At 44.0% G+C, this 19,164-nt stretch overlaps 1 protein-coding gene and 2 long non-coding RNA genes across 3 annotated transcripts; 1 reads left to right on the top strand and 2 right to left on the bottom strand.

Annotated features, from left to right (window-relative positions):
* Positions 1-5,967: 5,967 nt before the first annotated feature.
* Positions 5,968-8,806, bottom strand: LOC142818853 (uncharacterized). The gene is made up of 2 exons (XR_012896527.1): positions 6,865-8,806; positions 5,968-6,301 (listed from the first exon to the last, which is right to left on the bottom strand). It is a non-coding gene; the product is annotated as an uncharacterized LOC142818853 (long non-coding RNA).
* On the top strand, positions 8,807-13,032 carry CDKN1B (cyclin dependent kinase inhibitor 1B). The gene is made up of 3 exons (XM_006115491.4): positions 8,807-9,829; positions 10,401-10,531; positions 11,843-13,032. Exons 1-2 carry the CDS (start codon positions 9,355-9,357, stop codon positions 10,520-10,522), a joined length of 597 nt encoding a protein of 198 aa, XP_006115553.1. The 5' UTR covers positions 8,807-9,354; the 3' UTR covers positions 10,523-10,531; positions 11,843-13,032.
* LOC112544542 (uncharacterized) lies at positions 12,975-16,120 on the bottom strand. Its single transcript, XR_012896533.1, has 2 exons — positions 14,335-16,120; positions 12,975-13,132 (listed from the first exon to the last, which is right to left on the bottom strand). It is a non-coding gene; the product is annotated as an uncharacterized LOC112544542 (long non-coding RNA).
* Between the last annotated feature and the right edge of the window lie 3,044 nt (positions 16,121-19,164).

Consider the following 19,164-nt stretch of genomic DNA (forward strand, 5'->3'; position numbering starts at 1 on the left):
AAGAGGTCATCGAGTCCAGCCCCCCGCCCTCAGGGCAGGACCAAGCTCCTTCTACACCATCCCTGACAGATGTCTATCCAACCTGTTCTTAAATATCTCCAGAGAGGGAGATTCCACCACCTCCCTTGGCAATTTATTCCAATATTTGACCACCCTGACAGTTAGGAATTTTTTCCTAATGTCAAATCTAAACCTCCCCTGCTGCACTTTAAGCCCATTACTCCTTGTCCTGTCCTCAGAAACCAAGAGGAACAAATTTTCTCCTTCCTCCTTGTGACACCCTTTTAGATATTTGAAAACCGCTATCATGTCCCCCCTTAATCTTCTTTTTTCCAAACTAAACAAGCCCAGTTCATGAAGCCTGGCTTCATAGGTCATGTTCTCTAGACCTTTAATCATTCTTGTCGCTCTTCTCTGTACCCTTTCCAATTTCTCCACATCTTTCTTGAAATGTGGCGCCCAGAACTGGACACAGTACTCCAGCTGAGGCCTAACTAGTGCAGAGTAGAGCGGCAGAATAACTTCACGAGTTTTGCTTACAACACACCTGTTGATACAACCTAGAATCATATTTGCTTTTTTTGCAACAGCATCACAGGCTGTGTCCAGACTCCATGCCTCCGTCGACGGAGGCATGTAGATTAGCCAGATCGGAAGAGGGAAATGAAGCCGCGATTAAAATAATCGCGGCTTCATTTAAATTTAAATGGCTGCCCCGATCTGCCGATCAGCTGTTTGTCGGCAGATCGGGAGAGTCTGGACGCGATGCCCCGACAAAGAAGCCTTTCTTCATCGACACAGGTAAGCCTCGTGAAACCAGGTTTACCTGTGTCGATGAAGAAAGGCTTCTTTGTCGGGGCATCGCGTCCAGACTCTCCCGATCTGCCGACAAACAGCTGATCGGCAGATCGGGGCAGCCATTTAAATTTAAATGAAGCCGCGATTATTTTAATCGCGGCTTCATTTCCCTCTTCCGATCTGGCTAATCTACATGCCTCCGTCGACGGAGGCATGGAGTCTGGACACAGCCACACTGTTGACTCATATTCAACTTGTGGTCCACTATGACCCCTAGATTCCTTTCCACCATGCTCCTTCCTAGACAGTCGCTTCCCATCTTGTATGTATGGAACTGATTGTTCCTTCCTAAGTGGAGCACTTTGCATTTCTCTTTATTAAACCTCATCCTGTTTACCTCTGACCATTTCTCTAACTTGCTAAGGTCATTTTGAATTATGTCCCTATCCTCCAAAGAAGTTGCAACCCCACCCAGTTTGGTATCATCTGCAAACTTAATAAGCGTACTCTCTATCCCAATATCTACATCATTGATGAAGATATTGAACAGTACGGGTCCCAAAACAGACCCTTGAGGAACTCCACTTGTTATCCCTTTCCAGCAGGATTTAGAACCGTTAACAACAACTCTCTGACTGCGATTATCCAGCCAATTATGCACCCACCTTATCGTGGCCCTATCTAAGTTATATTTGCCTAGTTTATCAATAAGAATATCATGCGAGACCATATCAAATGCCTTACTAAAGTCTAGGTATATGACATCCACCGCTTCTCCCTTATCCACAAGGCTCGTTATCTTATCAAAGAAAGCTATCAGATTAGTTTGGCATGACTTGTTCTTCACAAACCCATGCTGGCTATTCCCTATCACTTTATTACCTTCCAAGTGTTTGCATATGATTTCCTTAATTACCTGCTCCATTATCTTCCCTGGGACAGACGTTAAACTGACCGGTCTGTAGTTTCCTGGGTTGTTCTTATTCCCCTTTTTATAGATGGGCACAATATTTGCCCTTTTCCAGTCTTCTGGAATCTCCCCTGTCTGCCATGATTTTTCAAAGATCATAGCTAAAGGCTCAGATACCTCCTCTGTCAGCTCCTTGAGTATCCTGGGATGCATTTCATCAGGACCTGGTAACTTGCTGACATCTAACTTGACTTAGTACTTGTCTTTACTGCTCAAAACCCCTGTGTTTTTTACCTCAGAGTCACTAATGTGCATGAACTCTTCTGAGGCACAAACACAGTGAAGAGTAGGCTCTTTAGTTTTATTGAGAGGTACATTCACAGAGGTAAACTTCTTATACCCCTGGCTGGGACTGATTTTGGTGAGTTGACTTCACAGTATAATGAAAGTGTCTGGTCTTCACTGAGTTTTTATTACAGGATAGTTCATGCACATTAGTTTTTTCAGAGAAAACTGTCTGTCCACCAAACCTGAAACTTTTCAGGGGAGAAGTTTGGTTTTGACAAATTTCTAGACTAAAACAAAAATTTGGGGGGGGGGGGGACAAGTTTTGAAATAGTTGAGACATGCCATTTTGACGTTTTTTTAAATGAAAATTTTCAGAATTCTGGTTGAAAACAATTTTTTGTATAAAAAATTAAGCTAATTATAGCACAAAATCTTTCAAAATGAAATGTGTCAACTGACTTGAACCAAAAACTTTTGGTTCAGGACGGTTTTAAAAATGTAAACTTTTCATCCCAACTGTGGAATGAGAAAAACATTTCCTATCCAGCTCTAACCAGGACTTTAACATGTTAGTGGTAGTATTCAAAATACTCCATTTTAGTGAAAATATGAGTCGCCCCTTTCCCCCTGAGATTAGTCAAAATGAAAGAGAAAGTTTTTTGCATCCTCTAGCTTCCCTTATGCACCTGACCCATACAAAGCTAGACACACTCACTAGCCCTAATGGGCATATCCAAGGGCTTCTTTAAAATAAACCTAGCTATGGCACACCAATTCAACCCACCATTTAGCATATATGTACTCTCTGTATGGCCCTAATCCTGTAAACAATTAAGTATGTGAGTAGCTTTATTCATGTGTATAGTCCCATTTAATGCAAGGGCACTACTCAGGTGCAGTATTTGGGCCTGTGTCTGGAATTATATTTACCCCTAACCACAAATTCCTTCAGGAAGGTAGCATTTGCATGCAAATGAGTTTTTAATGGGGTTTGAATTATACAGAGCTCTCACAGCCTTGGACAGGTCAAAAACAAGCTTCCTGAAACAACTGAAATATATCACCTCCGCTTCCCATTTCCTTGACTGCAACAGGGTCTGGTAGAGTGAGTGGCTGTTTGATTATGCCTGCCTGACCCACACTTCCTAAATTAATTGAAACACCTCCTTCTCCCAAGACTGTAAATGGCTGGCTTAAACATGCTTTGCCGTTTTTGCGAGTGCCGTCTTAAAAGCGAGGGGGATGGGGCAAAAATGAAGATGGAAAGATTGCATAACCAGCTCCCAAAGTCAGACAACAATTCAGGGGCTCGGCTAATCCTGCAGTCCAAGTAAGAGCTGAGAAGCAAAATACGGCATGGACTGGGGGGAAGGGGGGGGGGAAACGGGGGAATACAGAGTGTGTTAAAGTAGGACAGAAAAGCACAGACCTCTACATAAACTGTTCTCATTCCTTTCTATTTCTCTGAGTTTTTCTTCCTTTAATCATATGCCTTCCACCAGCCTTTGACTCATTTCTTCTACAACTGAAACAGAGAGAGAGAGAGAGTTATTTCAGGAGAAGTACCGGAAAATAATGGCTCAAGAGCTCAGTCATTTCCAGCATGGTGCATAACTGGACGTCAAACGGGATTAAAAAGTACATCGTGTCTCCTTGGAACTATTTATCTGAAAACCTGGCTGTATTTTGCCTGCCGTGCCCTCTTTCTGCGGGAGGATGGCGCTCTGATATTTGAAGATCTGTACTGCAAAGCCTCTATAGTAGTTTTTCACGCTTTGCTGCTACTACTACAGCAGACGCCTGCCTCTCTCACTATTTGCTGCGGCGATCAGGGGGTGCCTGACTGTAAACAAAACACTTTAGATCATAGCAAGGTCGCTGCAGACACAGCCTTTCAGCTTACAGCCTAAACTGTTTTAAGGTGGAATGGTTGCGTTTTATTTCTTCTAAAGGGGAAAAATAAGGGGGGGAGGGGGACATTCTCTGGTGTCAATTAGCAAATTAGCCTGACTCCGGCAGCAAACACTGATCATAAAATGTTAATCAGGATAATGCTTAATCCCTTTCAGTGAGCAGAGAATTGAGTTACGTCTTGCCAAAATACAATGATAACTACAAGTCATTAGCAGATTTTCTCCAGAGAACTGCTGAATGCACCAAATCATGTTTATCCCATACTTCTTGAAATGTCCTATCATGTGAAACCGAGTGTAAAATACTTCTTGTCTTTTCTAGTATAGACAAGGACATAGATAGGACGCTGATTGAATGCTGAATTCCTAGTTGACCATACAACTGATAATCATCCATGTATAATGTATCCAGGCAAGCTCCAGGAGTCATGAGAATGCCAGCTTTAATTTTATTTTTAAAACTAAGTTTTTAGAATTGTGGTAGCAGAAAAAGCAGGAAAATACAAAATAAAAACTAAAACCAAAACCAGAACATAAGGCAAATAAAACGATCCAGTTTTATTAGTTCACATAAATCTCGTGTTTTTAAAGATAACTTCATGGTGAAAATTTTTCTTTTTGTTTTATTATCTTTTGGATTTGTTTGTTTTTTTACTGATTTTTTATTTGATGCATGATTGGGGCTGGCAATATTAAGACCCATCATCAGGCATAATGGTCCATGCAAAGGATAGAAAACTAAGGCTATGTCTACACTACAATATTATGTTCACTTAACTAACATCAGCATAGTGCTATCACAGTTATTAAATGAGTGTGTGTGTGTGTGTGTGTGCGTGTGCGTGTGCAAACACTTGACTCCCTGTGTTGCTGGTGTGTGTCCTCACCAGGAGTACTTGTATCAATTGTATTGTCAGTGTTGGGCACTGTGGGACAACTCCTGAAAGCCAGTAAATGTCCATGTGAATGCTGTGTTGGCCTAAATACGTCAAGGCTACATCTACACTACATGCTTCTTGCGCAAGAAGCCTTTTGTGCAAGAGTTTTTGTGCAAAAACTTCTAGTGCAAGAGCACGTCCACACCTCAAAGCACATCACAAAAGTGATGTGCTTTTGCACAAGAGAGCATCCACGCTGCATGGACACTCTCGTGCAAGAAAGCTCTGGTGGCCATTCACAGAACCCATAGAGGTTTATTGCACAAGAAACCCCTGCGGAGCATCCATGCTTGCCTTTTTGTGCAAGAACTCTTGCGCAAAAGGGAGTTTATGCCTCATAAAAGGAGGTTTACCTACAGTGGAAAAAGCCTTCGGTTCTGCCATTTTACTTTTGATTTCCTTGCGCAAAAGTGCATTTGAGGTGTGGACTCTCCACGGGTTTTTGTGCAAGAAGCCTTGCAGTGTAGCTGTAGCCCAATTGTAACTCTACTCCACAGAGAGAAGTAGTTTTATATAGGCCATGTCTACACTAGCACTTCTGTTAGCAAATCTTTTCTCACTCAGGATGATTAAAAATAACCGCACTCCCTGGGGAAATAAGTTTTGCCTGAATAAACACTTGTGTGTACAGCACTATGTCAGTAGGAGATGCTCTCTCAGGCTACGTTTAGAGAGCGTGACTATTTTGGGATACTGGAAGTATCCCGAAATAGCAATTCCGCATCTTTAAACGTGCCCGTTATTTTGAAATAAATAACGGACACACTATTCCGGCATCCCTGTAGCCCTCATTTCAAGAGGATTAAGGGATTTGTCAAAATAGGGCTTTATTTTGAAATAACCTCAAAATAAGCATAGCACAAACTGTGTAATTTATTTTGAGTTAAGGGTGCTGTGTACATGTACCCCAAATGCCATAAGCTATGTTTGTTGAGCTGGTTTTATTAAGTCAATGAGAGATTTTTCTCCCATTGGCATAACATGGCTACATGAGCAAGCTTACATTGATTGGCACAGTTTTATCTGTACAGCTTTGCTGCTGTAATCTTCTAAATGTAATCATGCTCTAAGGCCATGTCTTCATTACAGGCTGGATTGACAGATAGTGATCAATCCAGTGGGGGTCGATTTACTGTGTCTAGTATAGATTCGATAAATCAACTGCCAAACGCTCTCTTATGGACTGGGTACTCCACCAAAACAAGAGTAAGTGAAGTTGGCAGGAAAGTGTCAGCTGTTGACTTACTGCGGTGAAGATACTGCGGTAAGCAGACCTAATTGTGTTGACTTCACCTACTTTATTTACATAATCGAAGGTGCGTAACTTAGGTCGACGGCCTGTGGTAATGAAGACAAGGGCTATGTCAACACAGAGAGGCTTTTATGTTGGCAGGAGCTAAATTTAAGTGAAGTCACTTTCACAGGAAAGTCAATGCAAGACAGCTTACATTGACCTAACTCAGGGGTGTCCAAACTTTTTTCAAAGAGGGCCAGATTTGATGAAGTGAACATGCGTGAGGGCTGACCATTTTGCCTGACATTCTTTGAACCAGTAAAATTAAATGCAAATTAACTATTTTATGCAAAGTTTATTGCAAACGGCATACTTTTCATTTCGTCACATGGATGACAAATCTAAACAGGTGTTAAATCACTCTGCCTTTCATATCTGAAGGCCAGATGAAAAAAAAAAAAAATCCAGGAAGCTGAAATATATGTCAGGAACATTGTAAAGTACATTACATATTATTGGTAATAAAGGTTGTCTGTCAACTTTTAAGTTCAAAAAATATGAACAGGAACATAACACCAAGTATACATGTTGTGTCCAAATATATATTTATAACTGATTTAGACCAACTGACATTAACTGAGATTTTACAATGTATTCATCTCAATACATATGGATTTGTTGGGGGCCATAAAAGATAGATATTGCCAAATTACCTTTGGGGCCGTATTAAACCGGAACACGGGCCGCAATTGGCCCGCGGGCCGGACTTTGGACATGCCTGACCTAACTGTATAGTGTAGCGCAAGCCTAAGATTAAGAACTCTGTACTCTGAAATGAATTTGTTCTCAGGCTTTGGGTAAGTCACATGAGCCTCTGCTAGCCCTGAGATATGGCAATGATCATTGTGATTGAATGGGGCAAAGGGGGAAAACAGAGTTTTCCAGATTTATTTTTCCTCCTCTTTCCCCCAGCCTTCCTTGTGGTGTGAAGTGGCTTAGTATTGTTTGTATTACATCAGGCATGTCCAAAGTCCGGCCCGTGGGCCAATTGCGGCCCGTGTTCCAGTTTAATACGGCCCCCCAGGTAATTTGGCAATATCTATCTTTTATGGCCCCCAACGAATCCATATGTATTGAGATGAATACATTGTAAAATCTCAGTTAATGTCAGTTGGTCTAAATCAGTTATAAATATATTTGGACACAATGTGTATACTTGGTGTTATGTTCCTGTTCATATTTTTTGAACTTAAAAGTTGACAGACAACCTTTATTACCAATAATATGTAATGTACTTTACAATGTTCCTGACATATATTTCAGCTTCCTGGATTTTTTTTTTCATCTGGCCTTCAGATATGAAAGGCAGAGTGATTTAACACCTGTTTAGGTTTGTCATCCATGTGATGAAATGAAAAGTATGCCGTTTGCAATAAACTTTGCATAAAATAGTTAATTTGCATTTAATTTTAATGGTTCAAAGAATGTCAGGCAAAATGGTCGGCCCTTACGCATGTTCACTTCATCAAATCTGGCCCTCGTTGAAAAAAGTTTGGACACCCCTGTATTACATCATTGCCTTAAGGAGTGTTCATAGTGAAAGCTTGAGCAGCCCATTAAAAAGTTTGGGCCCAGACAGCCATGTGTGAACAAACCCAGATTCTTCAAGGACAGTTGACTCCTCTCCATCCAGTCTGCTTTACAGGCTAGCTGCTTAAATCAGTTTGTCCAAAACAGCAAGAGTGGTGGTGCACAGGCACATAAAAGTAAAATTATATGGAGTTGTGCAGGACAGGGGAGAACACAGTGAGAGGGATGGGTGCAAAGCGCTGTCAGCTCCCAAAACTGACAACTTTCTGCTCCCATTACAAAAGTAAAGGAGCAAATCCTTGTTCCTTCAGCAAAGGGCTAGTGATAGCTGGAGGGTATGTTCTTGCAGGTCAGATGTGGACGTGGTCTAGACCCCTAGCAGAACGCCCTACCCTGCCAACGGCACCTCCCCTTCTCATGAAGGAGCTGGCCAGGGCTGTGAGGGGACCAGAAAGCGTTCAAGACTCACAGTGGCACTCGAACCTGCAGTAGCAGGTGTGATCCCTGGAGCACCTAACCCTGGTGGCCAAAGACACGCTAGGAACTAGGCTAACTTACGGCGACCCTCCCATTCACGGCGGACGTGGGAGCCCTTGTTTCACCTCATTCTTTCTCTCGTGGTAGGAGGAGGTCCGCGCTGGCTACCTCCTGACGCATCCCCCCCGCGCTCCTCCTCGGGCTGGCGAGGGATGCTGTGGTCTGGAGGCGCCCGGCTCCCCGCCGGAGTTTGAATGTAAGATCCCCTTCCCGCCCCCGCGCCTCGCCGTGAACTCCTGACCTTCCCGTCTCCGGGGCGAGGGCTGGGCGCGGGTGCCAGCGGGTCTGGATGCGAAGCGCTTGTTGCGAGACGGAAAGAAATCAAAATGTCACAACTGAGCCTTCCCCCCTTTCCTCTCCTCCCCCCCGCCCCGGCCCATGGCTCGGGCCAGGCCCCGCTGCAGAGCCGCTCCGCGCTGAGCTGCCGGGGAGATGGGAACTTGGCAGGGCCAGGGAGCGCGCCCGCTTCCAGCAACAGCCCGCGACAGGAAAGTGGGAAAACGGTTTTCCCTCCCTCTCCTCCCCCACCCCCTTTTTAGATGAAGACGATGAAAGCCGAGCGCTGGCAAAGGAGGCCGGGCCACCTTTAGAGCTGGCTGTTTGGAAGAGGTGAGGCGCAGAGATGGGGCGGCGCCCGGCGCATTAACCAATGGATCGCCTCCGCTGTTTAAATAGACTTGTAATGTCAATCATTTTCTTCTTCGTCAGCCTCCCTTCAATCGCCATATTGGGCAACTGAGAAAAGGGCTCGTCTTTTCTTGTTTTTGCCGTCGTCTTCTCCGTGTTCGCCCGCTTCTCCCCTCCCTCCCCCAACGACGCGGCAGCTCTGACATCGGCGAGGTTTGCTGGCGCAGCTTGGATCGGGGGATCCGCAGGCTTCGCATCAGCCTGGAAGTGGGCTCGCATAGGGGCTTGGCTTGCCCCATCCTTCGCTCTCCCCAGCGTACACTTGATCTGCCCGAGACTTTCTGGTGACTATCGGGGTTCTCTTCCCCCCTCCCCTCTCCCCGGCCTGCGTCTTATGCAATTGTTTGGTGTTGTCTCTTCTCGTGGAGCCGAGCTCGAGTGTAAAAAACAAAGGCACGGAAGGAAGGATTTCAACTTAGCGACAGCCAGCCACCGCCAGAAGAAAGAGGGTGGGGGGAGATGTCAAACGTACGTATTTCTAATGGGAGCCCGACCCTGGAGCGGATGGAAGCCCGGCAGTCGGAGTATCCAAAGCCTTCCGCTTGTAGGAACCTCTTTGGGCCGGTGCATCGTGAAGAGTTAAGCAGAGACTTAATGAAACATCGCCAGGACATGGAAGAGGCATGTCAAAGGAAATGGAATTTTGATTTCACGAATCACATGCCCCTGGCTGGCAGGTTCGAGTGGCAAGCGGTGGAGAAAGGGAGCTCGCCGGAGTTCTACTTCAGGCCCCCCCGACCCCCCAAAGTCGCTTGCAGATCTGCCCCTCACGAGAGTTTGGATGTAAATGGAAACTGCCCAACGGTGATTGTAGTTGGTTTTCAGGGGAACTCAGAGGACGCTCACTTTGTAGATCAAAAAACTGATGTATCTGAAAATCACACGGACTTAGCAGAGCAGTGCACTGGGCAAAGAAAACGACCAGCGACGGATGGTAAAGTACTCGTAGAAAACAAAAGCCTTTTTTTTTTCTACTGTCTGTACTGTATCCTTGTAAGCATTAACGCTGTATACCTCTTTCGCATGTACATCACACTCTTGTCCTGCCTACGGTAAACTGTTCTGCTGGTGACACTTTTAAGATTTATTGTTTCTCTTAGATCAAAAATCCAGCACTGCCTATATTCTCGGGAATCTTAAATTAAATTGACTTCTGGAGCCCATGGCCCATCTGCAACCAACCTTACACCTTCCTCTCCCCCCTTCTTCCCCTCCGTAGTAATCGTGGGAAGTCTATATCCTTCTAACGTGAGGAAATAGTACAAGTTTCATAGAAAATATGAAACAAAGTGTAGAAGTAGATTTTCGACAAAAAAGCCTTGTTTTTATTTAATCAGAGAACCAGTTCTCCCCATCTCTTTCATGCAATCGATAGTTAACACATTGAGGGTCATAAATATTCAGGGTCTTCACCCACCCCCATGCAGAGAAAACATCTGGCAGCAAATGTATTGAATATTAAGTTTTCACTTTTATTTTTGTTTCTTCCCATTTTCCCTTCCTAGATTCCTCTCCTCAGCCTAAAAGAGCCAACACAACAGAAGAAGAGGTTTCAGAAGAACCCCCCAGTGCCAGTTCAGTGGAGCAAACCCCCAAGAAATCCAGCCCAAGAAGACGTCAAACGTAAACTGTTTAGGTGAGTACCCATCCAGTGGTGTTTTTTTAAAGCAGCGTAACTAAGCAAAGAGTTAAAGGAATATGGAGAAACTTTGTAGACTAGTATTTTTAATACACCGAAATGTTCAAAAGGGCTTTAAAATAGAAGGCTACAGATTAAATACATTTTTGTTAATATACTTTAGAAAGACTATGCTAAACTTTGGGGAGGGGGAGAGATGGGGAGTAAATGTGTGAATTTTTACTATGTGTCATTAATAAACAATCCCTTTCCACTGGTTTAAGATTTTGGTCACTTCAATAAAGAGAATCCTCTTACCAATTATATCTGTACTAGGCTGGTAGAACTAGTGAGTGATAAGTATTGATGGCTTTTCCCATTGTCTTTTCATATACTCATTGTGAGACATACAAATAAATAAGGGCAATAAATCACAAAGCTGAACATTTTCTTTATATCAAAACTGTTCTTTTTGTTATTTTTTGTAGACTCATACAAATTGTTGTTTACAGTCAGTATACTGGCTTAATGAGAGGTGGTTTTTGGGGGATTTTTTTGTTTTTGTTTTTTTTTAATGCAAGGAAGGGCTGTTGATTGGTACATTTACCAATGGTTTCAAAGTAGTGGGGGTTAAAGGAAAAGGTTTCCAAACATGATTTGCCATTGTGCAGAGCAGATTAAGCTATAAAAGCAGAAGTTAAAACAAATTAGCCCTGCTGGGGTAAACAATCCATGAACACGTCAGCATGCATGTGTATGCAAATTGTACTACTACTGTCTGTTTATTTGGGTATTTGAAGAGGAAACTGATGGTGTCTGCAGACAAATAGATGGAGTAGAAGAGATTTGTTTATTTTGACTATTGCAACCCAAAATACGTTACAGTTCAGAAAGTAGAAGATATGTTGCAAAAGAATCTTGTATTGATCTTAAATATGCCATCTGGGTCAGCTATCAGACTTGTTGCAAAACAGCTTAATAACACAGCATTTATGCTATCTTTAAAAAGTGAAATGTGGGAAACTCTGGAAACATGTTCACTTGGTCTCAGCTCACCTGCTGGATTTAAAAAAAACCCTCTGTGTGTGGCGCATCAGCCCTCTTTAAGGATGGGGTAGGGTGAGTTTCCTTTGTTTTTTTTAAAGGAATATGTCCCTCTTTTACCCCACACCCCATTTAAAATTGCGCCATCCCCAACAATTAGGGAAAAGGATGCAGTGATCGATTTAGTTTTTAAATAGTGACATGTATGTTATGATGTCCTCTAGAGCAAAGCTATCACATTTCTTTTGGCACTTCTAATACCTTCCCTTCTTGTTTTCATTACAGAATTAAGAATATACATTTCCTTGTTCATCGGATGCCTCAGTGGTTGATGAAGGGAGGAAGATGTAAAGTTATATATATATAAATATATATAAAATTAAAATACATATCGTTGATTCTCCATGGGATGGAGATCCTGTACAAGCACTGAAAAAAACAAAAAAACAAAAAAACAATAACACTAAAATTTTAGGCACTCTTAAAAGACCTGCCTCTAAAAGCATTGGATGTAGCATTGTGCAATTAGGTTTTTCCTTATTTGCTTTATTGTACTACCTGTGTATATAGTTTTTACTTTATGTAGCACATAAACATTTGTAGGGATGGGGGGAGGGGATGGAAAAGGGTGACCAATTGAAACTTGCTTTTACAATCTAGCAAGCAGGGAAATTTATGAAGAGAAGCAGTGTAGAGGTTCTTTAAAAAAAATTTAAAGATGTATTGTCCCTGTAAGTGGGATCTATGATATCTTTTTAAAAAATACACCATAATGCTAGCACTGGCTACAGGAGACTGTTACCCTCTGTGAATTTCTACTTACTGTGTTAAGCTTAAGAGGTGGGAACTCTGATTCCGTTATGTAGCAGGAAAAGGATTTTTATGTCCTGCAACTCCCGAAATCTCTTAGGATAAACTAAAGAATTTTAGAGTAGTTCCACTGACTATAACTATTACCCATAACATCTGGATATTTTCAAATGCATCTGGGGAGTTCATATTCCAAAATAAAATATTGTTGATTTCTGATCTCTTTTCCCTGATGTTCATGAGTGAATGAAAAGGGACACTACATCTTTAAAAAGTATTTCTACATTGCCTGTGTATCTGTATGTAAAAATAAAAACATAAGTTTGAAGTGTACCTGTGTACATAACTTTGTAAAGACACTGAGAAATTATACTAACTTATTTATGTTAAAAGATTTTTTTAATCTAGAAGAAGATATTTTTCCCCATAAAGCCAAAGTGGCATGTTTTGTGCATTTGTAAATGCTCTATTTGGTAGACTTTTAGGGTTTTTTTTGTTTGTTTCTGGTTTTTTTTTCTTTTTCTGTTAATTAATATGGCTGTGCTGAAAGGATTGCAGACTGAGCCAAGTTTAATATTTTTTTGTAATGCGTGAGAAAAAATTGCCAATTGATATTGTTTCACATCAAGCAATCAATAAAGAAAACTGCCATATATATGAAATGAGTTCTCTTCTTGTGTGTTTCAATTTCATTCTTTACCTGGCCCAAGGGGAAGTAGATTACTTCAAGTAGTACAGCAGGTTTCCCTCTGTGTGTCTAAAGAACTGAGGAAAGTAAGGAATAAAGATACATTATAAATATATACATTCCTCGGGCCATGTGTCATAACTTACTGTTACTTCTACCAGTAATAGGCATTATCTCAGATTAACTGGGAGCAAATGCTCTTATCCTCTCGATTGGGAGGCGGGGTGGTGTTAACTTCTTGTAACACACCATTTTGTTTAAAAGGCATACTATTGAAAAATTAATTGAAATAACAATGGTCACAACACACTAAAATACTGGGTCATACTTGTCATCAGATGGCATAAGATTTGGCCAACTGTATGTCAAACATAAACTGTTGTTAAGGCCTGGATCCTTACAGATTTAGGCTTCTAACTTCCATTGAAATCAATAGAGGTTACCAGCCTAAATACCTTTGAGGAGCTGGGCCTTAAATCCCTCACCAATCTATGCCTGGAATTTGTCAGCTCTACTTCCCTCCCCCTATTTAAAAAAAAATTCTAGTTTTGATATGACTGTCTCTAAGAACATATTTTTATATTAACAGCATCTTACCAAATGTCAGTGTCATTGGTTCCCCTCTACTCTCCCCCCCCAGCTCAACTAAATCACAGCATTCTGCACATATAAAAAACCCCTAGTAATTACATTGATTGTAGTAAGTACACAATTGGGTTTGCTTTTAGTATGTTGGTGCTTCTAAATTATCTCCTGTTTATGTTTTTTGTTCCATAGAGAGAGTTAACCAGTAGGCAATATTTCAGGATCTATGGCTTTGGACCTGATCTTGTACACACTTATACATTACCAACCTGAGTAGTCCCATTGAAACCACAGGGCCTGCTTTCCTGTATAAAGTTAAGCATATGCATAATGGTGGGGGTCATTCATGGCATCAGGGTTTCTAGTAATAGTAAGTCACTTTTATTCAAAGGCCCCTCACTATGTCATTGTACTAAGGCTATTCTCTCTCTTCTAATATAGAATGATGTGCAATGTAGGGTGAATTAGGACTAACAGAAGTGGTGTCAGATCAGGATAATGTTTTCCATCTGATTTTAAGATGCTACATTACAAACTGCAAAGAGAGCCAGTTTCCTGTGGAAAGGAGCACAAACCTGCATCAAACAGGCAAAATGCAGGTAAGGTGGTGCTATCTCCTATTAACCTTTTTTCACACAAAACAGAAGAGGTTGCAACACTACTGGAAAAGAGCATTAAACACAGGGCAACTTACATGTAAATAATGCATTGTAAATAGAAATGCAAAATGAGGTTTTATGAGCCAGATCTAAGACCATTTAAAAATAAAGGTAATTAGACATAATTCAGAAGTTGTTCTTTCACATTCACCCTTTCAAATTTCTCTTCACCAGTCACAGAACCAGCACTGGTTAGCAAAACCTCCTATCTCGTCAGGGGGCTGGTTTTTTTTCCTGTCTTTCCTAGAAATCTTGAGCAAGTTTGTGCCTCAGTTTCTCCTTACTTTCCTCAGCGTTGGCGGGAGGGGACTCTAAACAGAGCCATCTCCTTTAGCTGGAACGCCCCATTGCACTGTTAAGTTGTATTGTTCACACTATATTTGCCACAGCGTGGGTCTGTTGGAGTTGATCAGCGCTTGCTGGTGTTCTCACAGCTGTTTTTCGGACAGCTAGCAGACATCCAGGCCCCTTGAAAATCGCGTCTGTGCTACAGAACAAGCCCTAAACCTCAGCAAGGAAAATCCATGTCTAGCCGGCAGAAATACTTCGAGTCTTATCCACTTGCTGAAATACCCCGGTAAGCGAGGTCCTGTTGTTTATTTCACCGCGCCTGGGTTTTCCCTCCCTCGCCGCGTTAGCTTCGCTGCAAACACACTCTGGCGCGCAGCGTGTGCTCACTGCCCCTGCACTTAAAAGCGGGACGGGAAAATCGAACCGTTCCTCCCTCAGGAGCTGGCCGCCTGAAACCCAGACGTGTGAATCACCGACGCGCGCGCCGCCTCTGTGCTGGAGGCGAGGCAGATGCCACCCGGGGACTCCGACTGTCCCAGGTCTGGCGCAAGGGAGTGGCCAGTGTTGGGGTTTCCACTGCGCTTTTCCTCCTCTGCCGGCCCAGGGATCGCTCCCCCTCCCCTCCGGGGGGATACTGGTGGCATCCAGCCCCCTGGCCTGTCCGCCTCTCGCTTCCACAATGCGAGGTCTCTGCGCGCCGAAGGGCCAAGAAAAGCCCCAAGGTGAAGCAGAGACACAGGGCGCTCGCCCTGCACAAAAGTGATCATGGATGGGAAATAAACAGACAGCGGCTCCTCCCTGCCTCAGCCTAGCCCCGGGCCAGCGCGAGCGAAGCCTCGGCCCGCCTGAGAGGCATACAACCGGGGGGGGGGGGGGGGGAGAGGAAGCGAGGGCAGAGGCGCACGGGGTGGGGATTGTTTGGGGGTGCCCAGGGTAGGATCGGGAGCACGGCTACACCCCGGGAGATGGAGCAGTTGCGCGGCTCTGAGCGCGGCAACGGGCGAGGGTGGCCGGGATGAAGGGTTACGCGAGTGCAGGGGGTTACGATCGCCATCCCAAAAGGCAGGCGATGTTTAGAGCCGGGCATTGCAGGAGGGGTCCTCTCCCAGGACGCCTCATCTGGCGACCGTTTCCACCTGATACCCGTCACCGCCCCCCTCGCTTCAAAAGTCAACTCAAAATACCCCTCCCCCTCCAGCTTGGAGCAGAGATAAGTCTCCTATATGCCCCGCTACAAAGAAACCCTCCTCCCCACAACACCTCAGCACCGAGCAGCAGTGCGTCGGCCCGTCCCTGGGTGAGCGGCACCCTCCCTCCTGCCTTAGGGTGTGTGGCTAAGGGGAACGAAAACAGCAGGCAAAACACGCTCCCAAGTGATTCACAATTCATCTTCCCCGCTCAGCAAGCTTCCTCCCTTTGGGAAAAAACAAAGCCAGACCAAACCAGCCCCCCCTCCCGCCTTGCAGGGACATGCAAATCAAAAGCACCGAGAAAGAGACGAAGGCAGGATTGCATCATTGCAATACGTCCCCCCCCCCCCACTCCCACTCCGGCCCCCCAGCTGGTAAAGTGTTGCAACAATCATGGCGTTGAGGTGGGAGCCGCGGCGTGTTCACGTTACCCCCTCGCGCCTCCCCCTCCCCCCAAAATCATCGGTTGGCTCTGGGGAGGCGGCTCAAGGCGGGCACCTTTGGAAAGTGGTGTGTTTTCGTTTTAAAATCCAGCTCGCGCTGCAGTTGCGCTAGGAGGGAAGGTGGGGGAGGGAGAGGTTATTCTCTCTCTCTCTCTCTCTCTCTCTCTTTCCCCCTGCTGGTCGTGCTTGTTGTTGTAAACTGGATTGGCGTCGGCTGAGCCCAATGAGCCCGGGCTAGGGGAAAACAGCCCATCGCTCAAGCGGCCATTGGGGAGATTTAAGGTGGACCCGTGGGATCCGCCGGGCTGCAGCCGCGAGCGGCGCCCAGCCCGCCCGGCAGACAGGCCTTTGCAGCAGCCCGGGGAGCGGGGCTCATTTACATACACTCCCTCATTGGCCAGCCGGGGCAGTTCGAATTCTTCTACGGCTGCTGCTGCTGCTGCTGCTGCTTCGGCGGCGCTTTCCCCTGGCGCTGGCTGGAGGCGACCTGGCCTCGCCGCCTTTCCCCGGATGCCATGCTGCCCAGCAGCTCTCTGCTGTACCCGTGCTGGGGCAGTGGGAGGGAGCAGCCATGCTGTGACACTGCGTGTGCAGAGCCTGTGGCTGGGTTTGAATCTCAAGCTCCCGCAATCACTCCCCATTCAGCCTGATGCAATAGCACGGCCCCCCCTTCCCCCACTCCCGTTTCCACTGCTGCAGCAGCGTAAGGGGGAGGGGAAGGAGGAGGGGGCGGGCGGGCTAAACAAACAGCCAAGAATTCGGCGAATGCGGTGTTGCACAATGTGTCAGGGAAGCAGTTTAGCAATCTCCGGCAAAATCAATATTCATAGGAGCGGGGGGAATCTATGGTGATAACGTTTCACTAGCAGGGTCCTTCTGAGTATGGGTGAGAGCCCCTTTCCCCTTCTGGGGTCCTAGTTGCAGGTGTGTGGGGGGTGTGTTTGGAGGGGAGGGGGATTCCTACACTGATCAATTACATAAAGGGATCGTTTAAAAAAAAGATGAACGAATGAGACTTTACACTTTTACAGTGTCACAGTGTCATGTTGGAAGGAAAGGCAAAATCCGTCACCAAGGAAAAGATTTGCCTCCCTCTGTTTCTGTGCGTTAAAATGAATCTAGAGAAGGGAGTCTCCGGAGGAGGGAGACGGGGTGGCGGGAAGAAGCAGTCTAGCAGTTTTCTCTGTAGCAAGTTTCTTTGTGTGTATACTTTTCTGCCACCAGGATTTCTTTTTTAATCTGGATAAAATCTGTTTTAGAGAAAAGAAAGCATATTCTAGTAGTTTAAGCACAGGACTAGAAACCAAGTGTCCTGAATTCTTCAATTTCACATTTACTGTTTAACCTTGGACAAGTCACTTCAATACTCTGTGCCTCAGTGTCTGGAAAATGGCTAAAATACCCTGTCTCACAAATGCTCTGTGGAGTTTACATTGTTTGTAAAATGCTTCAGATCCTTGAATAGAAATCACAAAGTCTTGTATACTGAATGTAATGTTTTAACTCTGCTCAATCACTTGCAGCAGAGTTTTGCCATATTCTGCTATATAAAAATATTGTCTTATCCTTCAGTTTGGGTGAAAGTTATGCAGTGAGTAGGAAGATTTTCTTATCTAGTTTCCTCATTCTAGTCACAAAAGTAGGCATATTACATGGTGAGTTCCTTAACCAAAACTGACATGTATGTCCGTTCGATAACTTCACTAGATCACATTTGCACATATTTGACTGGGAGAAAATACTAATGCCCGCTTAAAAGTGAATGTTTTCAGCACACACACTGGCAGCCATTTAATCATGGACTTATTCATCACATTTCTCCTATTGCCAAATCTGCCTCGTCGGTTTTCTTACCACTGACCAACTTGCATCCTGCCCCCCCTTCATTCTTTTAAAAACTTTCCTTATTTTTTGCCTAATTTACTCAAGTCTCCTCACACAACCCCAAATTATTTTGAAATGTAAAACAAAAATAAATGTGAAAATATGTTGATAGTTTATTCTACTCTGGTGGGTGGGTGGGAACATACCCTCTACTAAAATAATGTATATGAATACCTCTTAATAAATAAATACACACCTGCAGATTACTGTTCTGGTATCATTTCCTAGGCCTGTATCTGGAAAAAAAATTGCGTTACCCCTATAAAAGATACTAAAGGGAACACTTAAAGTTACACAAAAATAAATTGCAGATGAAAGATACATCTGTTCATATACTATGACATGCTATCCCAAATCTTCCTCATTATCTTCTAACTATTGCTTGGCTACAGATGCACATAAGTAAAGAGATGAGGAGAAAGCCCTATCTACTCAGCAGTCTCCTTTAAAATTCCGCCCTCCTAGGGAGACAAAAGGAAGAGGGAAAATTAATTGTCCAGTAAAGATGACAGAGGCATTACAAAGACTGGAAGCAAGTGAAAAGTAAGCTGATGAGAACTAGCAAGAGATTTCTGAAGTCACATTGGTCCAGATCTGACATTTAGGCGCTAACTCCCATTGATTTCAGTTTGAGAATCAGGTGCTTAATGCCTTTGAAGAACTAAACCATAAAGTCTTCCAGGGTAGATAAGAAGCTTACCATTTATTGCAGTAGTGCCTAAGGCTCCAAACAATGACCATGTACATATAAAAAGATGGTTCCTGCCTTAAAGAGTGTACAGTCTAAATGTATGAAGAGAGGCAACCTGTGGATACAGGAGACTGTGGGGAGTGTAAGGTAACAAAAAGACAAAAGACCTGGATAAAATAACTGTCAGGCTTTTCTTCACCATACACCATGAAGAAGAAGAAAAGGCCACAAAACCAGCCTCTTGGGCCCAGATCCTCAATTGTATTCACATAGCTAATTCATATTTAAAATCAGTGGGAGTTAGGTACCTAAATACCTTTAAAGATTTGGGCCTTTTCTCCTTTAACTCTTTTAGTCCTGGTCTAT

This window comes from Pelodiscus sinensis, chromosome 1, assembly GCF_049634645.1.
Source record: "Pelodiscus sinensis isolate JC-2024 chromosome 1, ASM4963464v1, whole genome shotgun sequence".
NCBI classification, from domain to species: Eukaryota; Metazoa; Chordata; order Testudines; family Trionychidae; genus Pelodiscus; species Pelodiscus sinensis.

Bases quoted from the DNA above. Each gene is read 5' to 3' on its own strand.
- CDKN1B (XM_006115491.4), top strand. From the start codon at position 9,355: ATGTCAAACGTACGTATTTCTAATGGGAGCCCGACCCTGGAGCGGATG. The intron at 9,830-10,400 runs GTAAAGTACTCG...TTCCCTTCCTAG, and splicing joins AAAACGACCAGCGACGGATG to ATTCCTCTCCTCAGCCTAAA.